At 43.6% G+C, this 9,106-nt stretch overlaps 1 protein-coding gene and 1 pseudogene across 1 annotated transcript; both read right to left on the minus strand.

Annotated features, from left to right (window-relative positions):
• Window positions 1–7,048: 7,048 nt before the first annotated feature.
• Window positions 7,049–8,493, minus strand: LOC123396233 (ras-related protein RHN1-like; the record flags this gene model as incomplete). The annotated part of the gene is made up of 5 exons (XM_045091246.1): window positions 7,049–7,491; window positions 7,591–7,672; window positions 7,828–7,901; window positions 8,000–8,048; window positions 8,209–8,493. Coding segments are annotated over 5 exons (933 nt in total), but the record flags the coding sequence as incomplete, so codon positions are not given.
• Window positions 8,494–8,495: 2 nt separating this feature from the next.
• LOC123396245 lies at window positions 8,496–8,748 on the minus strand (annotated as a pseudogene).
• Window positions 8,749–9,106: the final 358 nt, after the last annotated feature.

A 9,106-nucleotide genomic window follows, 5' to 3' on the forward strand; every position in this document is an offset into this window, starting at 1 on the left:
GGCTCTGGAAGAGATTGTTTCAGAACAGAGGCTTGCGCTAGCGGAGCGGAAGTTCTAGGTTTCTTTCTAAGGGTTTCCCAATTTATAAAAAAATTCAGCGTTAGTTTCATGCTAATTGGAGTTACACGAGACCCATGATCTCAAAGGACACTACCTACACACCTAGGGCGCGTGGGTGAGCTCGTGATTCCCTCGCGGGTCTTCTCATCCTTCCTTGAAGATTCCGAGGGCTCTTATGTTAAAAAAATCACCATAAAATTTCATGCCATTTAGACTTTCTTTGGTATGGATTTTTGAGAAAACAAAAAATAGCCAAAAACGGACAAATATTGGCATTGTGCACTAGGTCAATAGGTTAGTACATAAAAATCATGTAAAAGTGCATCAAAATCATGTGGAACTTAGGTAAATATGGCATGAATACTTTATAAATTATAGGTACATTGGAGAAGTATCAATCGCCACTCTCTCCGGCCAAGACCCAAAAGCCCACCACACCCGTCGAGCAGGGACACTATTGAAGACCACCAGACCAGTACCGCACCGAACCTCTGACCACGTAGAACTCCCAAGGCGGCACCTTCAAGAAGTAAACAATGTCGCTGCTCCCTCGCCGCCCAACCTAGGGATATTAGGCTTTTGCAAGGGACCAATAGGCGAATGGCAGGGTGTAATTATCGATGTTGCCCACGGAGGGAGAACAATGCCATTGGTTTTTACCAACATCGTGATCGACATCATTGGTCAAGGGTTCCCATGACCAAGAGTCCGGACCCAACACCTTCCAACCTGCAGAACTGGAGAGCCAAAGGGCGCCGTACATCTCGGCTGACTATGGAGAACATGGCGCAAGTGAGGCCACCAACTTCAGATTGGATCCATGTCTGTCGCCGCCTCATCACCCGACCGGTGCGGACAAGGATGTCACACCGCAATGCTGGCACCACCCCCCATCGAAGTGGAGGAGGCCCCCTCTCAGCAGTGGCCACATCCACCCATGACACTCGCATACCCTAGGGGATCAAGTCGGCCTTGTCCGACCTCAGTCACCGCCGCCACTGCGGAGCCATTGCGGTGATGTAGTGTTGGGGCTTAGGCCTCTCATATATATGTAGATGTGACATCGACATTCCAACAACTTCATACTGATCACTGCATCCTAGTGCAGCTCGTGGCGTCACCCAGTCATTTCATCCATGAGTGGAGACTCCTCATGTGAAGTGGATGGCTATTGGTTGAGCTTGATCTTTGAATTGGGTTTGGGTTGGGGCATGATCACAAGGAGTTTTGGGAGATGTCTTCTTTGCAGTTATCCATGGCGGACACCATGATGGAGCAACTTTTGGAAGCCATCCTCAAGAATCAATATGGTCACTCGAACACCGGTTTTATGTCCTCATGATTTTTTACAACTAGAAAAATCTCATGACTTCACATTTGATGGTTGAATCCAATAGCGACAAACTTACGGTATTATGTTGTTAAAAGTGCTTTATTTGTGCGATGTGTGGCCTTGATTGGTTGTAAAAACCTTTGTTCTTGTCATTCTAGGCTGCAGATGACGACGGAGTGTGCAAGGACGATTTCCTTCTCGAAAACCGTTGTTTTAGACTAATGTCTTTCCTTCTTACAAACATTTTTTTTCTTTAATAAAATGGGAAAAATTAATTAGAAAAATGCAATTTTAATTACAGACGCCCATATGAATATCTTATCATCTTAATGTCATTGTTCTATGTTGATGATTTGACCCGTTATGTTGTATCAACTTTAACAATGTTGTATTGTTGTGCATCCAAAATGGAAGTGCCCTTCTCAGCCCGAGCTCAAATGAGCTCGAGTGAACAGAGAGATTCCAAAAAATTTAAAAAATTCCGATTCTTTTTCAACAAAATTGAGCAAAATTTCACATGAGTACCAAAAGTTCTGATGAAATCACATTTGTGGAGCTGTGAAAAAAATTGATGTTGTGAGAACAGTCTATTTTAAGCATTAATCCACACTTCCAGAAATGCGATTTCATCACGAAATTTTGCACGCACGCAAAACATTTCTCAATGATTGTTGGAGGAAAATTTAGAATTCTTTTTGCTTTTTTTATAGATTTTACTGTTCGTGTTGAGCTCGATCTTAGATAGCGCACGCCTCATCCAAAAATGCTACCACTAATGGTGAATTGGCTTAATCATTACGAAACCTTCTTATATTAAGCTCTCCACCATTTAGTTTAGTTAAAAAACTAAACTAAGCAACTAAGAAACGGAGGGAGTACATTAATCCCGTACAATGAGTAGCATTGCTTATGTGCTCTTGTGCATCCGTGGATGCGGGCACGAGATGTTTAATCTCCTTTTCGGGGAAACGAGATGTACGGGCTGCTATGGTCAGGTAGTCATAACTACCATGTCTCCGTGACGTACCGGCAAATACAGTGCCACCCAAGTATATACTCAGCTGGTACGAAAGGCAATCGTTCATGTGGTGGATGGATTGATGGCCTATATTGATAAGACTGTAGAGTACTCTTTTCGTTTATAAATACTAGTCGTACACCCGTGCATCTGCACGGGCTAGTCTTTTCTTAAAAAAATTGAAATACATGTATTAAAAGCATTTCTCAGATACACAATGTTAGAAGGTAGAAAATGTAATAATATACTTTTTGAAGGATTCATATTGAAAACATGCAAAATCCGGTTTGTGGAAAACGAATGCAATTTTCACATGCTAAGTGCTAAGAAAATTGTTACAAAGAGTTACACCAAGTCACCAAGTAAGTCATGGAAGAAAACACATGACCTAAAATGCATTTTTATCTGTTCCCATAATAGGATAAAATGTTATGTTCCTGAAGTATAGGATAAAATATTTGTAAACAATTAGACCATTAGTTGGGTGATATAATACATATTGCAAAGATACTTAAAGTCTACACTCTAATGTGTCTTTACCTAGCTTGCTAAAATTAGATAGTAAAATAAGTCAAGTTTGTTACAAAAATATGTTTGGCTTAGTAAAGGACCCCAATATCCAGGGAACGTTATCAAGAAAAGGATGTCAATTACAAACATTTTTATGGTATTTTAGTTGTCGCGAGCATGACCACTCCGCTGCATATATTTCTGTTTTTCACTAAAAAAGTGACATGGTTGAAAACTTAAATTGCTATATTTTCCCATCCTTGCAATCACCAAAGTTGTCATCAAAACGTTTGCAATTTCCACCCTTCCCAGGGAACGTTCACTGGGTAACATTACACTAGTAAAATTGTTTATAAAGCATGAATCTGCAAGAAAGAAGGACGCTAAAGTTTCTATAAACTTTTTATTGTCATATAAGGTGATGTAAGACGAATGCACAGTCAGCCTTCATGACCTTGAAAAGAATTGATCACGTCTTATTTTTGGTGCAGTCCCCTCAATTGTTGTCTTATGCTATATTTTATGTATTATTTGTTATCTTATACGACAGAAAATCTGAAAGACATTGTGAGCTTGGAAAGACTGAGCTACATTTCACTTTACTTGGGGCCATGCATACTTTTTTTGGAAAGACAACATGGCGATATTTTTATTGATTATATAAAATAGTTACATCCTTCATAAGATTCAGAAGGTAGTCAAACTCCTCTTAGTTGACATATTCAATGTCCAACACAAATATGAATTAATTAATGAAATTTCTAATTGTGTAACATGTACAACAAAAGTGGTCAAGTATTATTTAATTCTTCTAGGCAATACAATGGCACCATCGTTGCTATTTTCTTTCAAGTTAGATAACACCTAAAATTTCACTGCAAAACAGGAGAATCGCCTTGGTTAGAAAATTTAACTGGTGATTCTGGTCATTTGAATCGTTCTTCACTAATTTATTTACCATTTGAAATAGCAATCAAGCACAGGTCTACAGAAACAAAAATATCCATTATTTAATGGAAGAAGTACCAAGGCAACTATAGCACACATTATAATGAACAACTTGTATATATTCAATCCGATCACTTTGAAAAGTTTCCATAATTTATAAAAGCATTTATTATTGGAACCAAATTTGAAAGGGTGTTCTTTGAAAAGAAATTATTTTATAATAGAATATCACAACAAAAATCGAATTAGGAAATGGATCACTACATTCCATAAGCTAACCTTCCGATGATAAAATCACTTGAGAGTGGATTGACTCCAAATTAATCTTGGAAGCTAAGGACAAATAGTTAGAAGCTCCTAGCAAAAGAATACCTAATTAGAGCATCGTAATAAATGTCTGAAATGGAATGCTATATTAAAATGACCATACACACCCTGCTATATGTCGGAACATAGAAACCACAAAGAGCAATTTATTACAACACCATAGAATAATTTGAGCGCTCTATCTTAGCATCGGAGACCATAGCTTATCTAAACATAAGAGAACATGACATGAGAGACTGCACCTATGGCAGTCTGTGAGTTTCTCATTTCTGCACACGGACATTGACATGTACTCATTTCGTTCCAAAATAATTTTATTAATTAACTTTGTACTAACTCTAGTACATAGTTGTAATAAAGTTAAGTCATTTATTTTGGGTCAGGGGGAGTATATGTATAGCTCATCAGAATGAGAATACGATGTATCTTGTGAAGTGATTTTTCATGACAACAGTTAGTATAGTGTCATAGATTTAACCTGCAAACATAAAAAATAATAATCTATAAGTTACTGTTTTGTCAGCTTCTTTTCAATAACTTTAAATCAGGAGATCCTAACATAGGGCATCTACAATCAGAGATTTTGTACCATTGCATATGGATTTTCTATCAACTTATTAAGTCGTATCTATGTGTGTACCAAGACAAAATAACAGGGAAATACAATACAAAAAGTTTATAAGAAAATAATTAGCTAAGATCGAATCTTCAATCACGGAGTTCTGCTCAGCGCTTGTACAACACATCTTGCATACTATTTTCTCTGAATATTACCTCTAAGCTCTAACACATGGCGAACAAGTCCAACAGGTAGATGGAGGAGGGATGGTTGAATTGTCGTGAGAAAAGAGGAATTCTGCAAACGTTTCTTCTGTTGGGATGCAAGGAGTAACTCATGCATGAAGATGGTGAACAATTTCTCCCTTGTTATGTCGTCGACACCAAAATCAAATTGTTGCTATCTTCAAATCATGTGAATGGTGGTCGTCTCTTATTGTGGTTGTAGCGTTGCAGGCCACATTGATCTTTAACTCACAGCACCTCGCACCTTCCTTGGTATGACACATCTGCAATAAAACACCATAGCTATGTAAGGAGGTGACAGAAAATATCAGCAATTCAAAACTCCATTGCCCACCTTTATGGGTTTCTTCGAGGGTGCGCTAAGATCCTTGACGCTGCAGTGCACAAACTACATGATGCCCCATGGAGAGGTCATCGTGAAAAACGACCCTCGAGTCACAGATAGGTTGTCCCGGACATGTATATGGCGTTGGCTCTTCCATATGAGTCATTGCTGAGGTACACGCTCAACATTTACTACAGACCGCATTGTGCGGTGGAGACAATGGCCGGGTTGAGTTGCCTCATCTCTGATCTGGAGGGGGCAGTCGTGTAAGATGAAAATAAATAAGCGACAGAAATCCAACCGGGTAAAAGTGCTTGGGGAGAAGTTCGAGATTGAATTCATGAAGAGCATTAAAAAAATTGAATCAGAATCCAAAAGAAAAGATGTGTGGTGGATTCAAGTGTAAACAGGGAAGAAATAAAATCAAGAACAAATAATCCAAGAAAACGAATCATGATCCGGATGAGCAAAGGATTTTGATTGAATAAACACCTGGATCACAAGGGATCCAAGGCTGAAGAAAATCGAACCTGGTCCTCTCTAATTAATCTTGAAGATATGTTTTTTTATCCATGGCTGAAGCAAAGCGAACCTGGTCCTTTCTAATTAATCTTGATGATATGGTTTTCTGTCTGATTAATTAGCACTCCAGTAAATAGATAGATAGAAAAGAGACATACGTGATAGATTGAACGGGACACATGAAAGAGAGCAAGATGCGTGAGCAGGAAAGAGAGAACCATAAGAGAGATTGATATGTTTTTTACCTGTGACTAGTAAAAGGGCCCGTGTGTTGCATCGGGTGTATAAAAAAAATATGCTTAGACAGTTGGAAAAAAACTATCAAAAGGGTCACTGCGTTGTAACGGATGTATAGACAACATATTATTAATAAAGATCTCCATGCACATCAAGCAACATTGTGTGACTTTTTTACCATTATAAAACACATTTTGATTTTTGATTTTTTTTTCTCCATCTTTTCCACCAAGCTAAAAAGTTCAAAGTATATGTGCATCAATTATTTTAATATGTGTTCCTTCAGCCCCTTCATTTCTTCTACCGTGCGCATCATTTTCATTTTTCTGTCACTTCGTGTCCGTTTTTCCTTTATTTCTTCTCTGTCACCCTTCCTTATTTTCTTTTTATTAGCTTCTCGTTCCTTCCTCATTTTCTATGGTGATCTCTGCTAACTGATACCCAGAACCTAAAAAAAGTATAAATTGGATAGGCTGGATGTAGGAGAGCGATGTGGGACTATTTAATATTAGACTGAATGTGTCTACAAGCAAGCGAAGCTAGCTCGGCTTGTTACGTCGTTATGTGTTGGACGTTCTGTTGTGAGTTCGATGCATGTCACCAGCAAGTATATTTTTTTGCCTCAAAGGTGATAGGCGGGCCAGATTAATTGGGCGACCCATGGGCAGGTTCATTCGATTGCCATTGATCGTACGAAGGAACCTGAGATAGGATTACCTTGTCTTTCTGCAATATGCATCCTGAACCTCCAAAGAAAAAAATGCACACGTTGTAGTAAATGCATGCTTCTCAGCCGTGGAGCAGAGCAGAGCAGAGAAGCGATGCCAGCCAGCCAGCCAAACCGCCGGTGCAGGGACCTCCCGCACCATGCGACCCGCGCCATTGGAGGGCCATTACACATCTAAAGCCGCGCTGCTTCCGCTCGATCCGGTCAAGATCGAGCCCCTGCCGCGACAGATCACGACTAAACCGGCGTCGACCGCCGACCGAGGGGAGAGGAAGGAGGAGACGAGGCCGGGCGGGCATGTACCGCTGAGCTGAAGAGGAAGGGGAGGAGCTTCCAGTGGCGGCCGACATCATCTCGGGGGCGGAGCTCCGGCTTCGTCGCCCCGCCAGCCCTTGAGCAGCGGGGATGGCCCAGCGCTGCCGACACCGCCAAAGGCCAGGACGGGGCGCGGGATCGCCTGCTTGACGTCGTCGGAGAAGTCCATCGCCGCCTGATCCCGATCTGCGGCTGACGGGCGCGCCGCTCCGCCTGAACTCCCGCCAGCCCCGCCGTCAGCATGCGACACGCAACGTCGATCACCCGGAACAAACAGAACCACCGTCCCCGGACACCGCGCTGGTCGTCGTCGTGCAGGACCATCCCGGTTGGATGGCTGGTGTGCACCTTCACCAGCCTCTCGGCTGCCGATAAACAACAAGTAGTCAGGTACGAGTACAAGCAAACGCAAGCAAGAGATGAAGCAGATAGCGAAGAACCAGGTAGGGTTTGCAGATCCTTGCCTAGATAGTAGAAGAGCTCACCGACGTTCTGCGCCGTCTTGGCCGACGTCTCCATGAAGAAGAGGTCGTTCCGCTCCGCGTACTCTAAGAAGAGGTCTTGGCCAACGTCTCCATGAAGAAGAGGTCGTTCCACTCCGCTCGCATTCAGCAAAAAACAGAGACGATGATGTGTTTGACTGACAGATGCAACACTGGGGCTCTGAAATTTTTGTGTGCAAACATGTCGTAAGTAAACACCTGTGTGCCAACCTTCCTCTTTTTTTTCAGATCGACCTTGTTGCCCACTAACGCCATCACCAGATGCGGGTTCCCTGTTCGGATGTGCAGAAAAACCTAAGCGCTGGCATGCATTGTTGAGTTCCAGGGACGAGATGGAAGTACATGAGACGTGTTCAGTTATACTATATACCTTGTCTCTGAAGCTCGTCGACCCACCTCTTTGCTCGGGTGTACGAATCCTGACGCCCATGCAGGAAAAATCGAACGAATTAAGAAGGCAAGGCGGTGCAATTAGTTTCAGTTTCCATCATCAGACGCGATCGACTCATCCGACACATATTCAGAGAATATATCACTCAACGAAATTAATTTTGAAGGAGAAGAGAGGATCTCTCTAACCGTGCTAGTGATGTCGTAGACGACGACGGCGGCGGCGGCGCCGCGGTAGTACATGGGGGCGAGGCTGTGGTAGCGCTCCTGGCCGACGGTGTCCCAGATGTCAAACCTGACAGTGGCGTCCTCGCCAACGCCGTTCACGGGGAGGGCGTGCGAGAAGAAGGCTGCCCCGATGGTCGACTCCTCGCACTCGTAGTAGAGCCCCTTGGCGAACCGGACCACGATGCTGGTCTTCCCGGCGCCAAGGTCTCCTAGGAGCACCTGCACACGCACCCACGCACGCAAATCCGATCACTGAGCATGGGCGGGAGCACCCCGATCCCGCCGCCGCGGGTGACGAGCTCGAGCAGGGCACCAGGGCCAGGGCGGCGCGAAGTAGGAGGTGCCGGGCCGGAAGGGCGCCCACTCGGGCTCGGACATGCGGGCCATGGCGCCTTCGATGGCCTCCTCCAGCCGCCGCTTGAGCGCGCCCGCGCCCTCCCCGGTCGCCGGCGACGCCCCCGCCGCGTCCAGCTCCAGCACCATCGCACCCCCCGCGCCGGGCCAACAGCCGCCGGGACAGGGTCACCGCTGCACGGGAGGTGAGCTTCGTTTCCCAGCTCCCGTCAGATCCACTTATGAAGGGACTGTGGGTTGAATACCTAAAAGTGGAGGGACTTTTGTGCAAAAGTGCCGGCGACGTACGGCAGAAGCGATACGTGCTTTATTATTAGGGAGAGATTAGTTAATACGTAGTAGATAGAGAGAGAGAAGAGAGATCTCGTTGTAGTTTTTTCCCTGCACTCTATCCACAAAGATTAGATCGGGACGCTTATTCTAGGCCCCACAAATTAGATTTTTGTTTTCTTCTTTGATTATGCTGGGAGTTTCTAATTGTTAATCACCACCGTAATAATTCGGT

The sequence above is a fragment of the Hordeum vulgare genome, chromosome 1H, assembly GCF_904849725.1.
Source record: "Hordeum vulgare subsp. vulgare chromosome 1H, MorexV3_pseudomolecules_assembly, whole genome shotgun sequence".
Classification (NCBI taxonomy): domain Eukaryota; kingdom Viridiplantae; phylum Streptophyta; class Magnoliopsida; order Poales; family Poaceae; genus Hordeum; species Hordeum vulgare.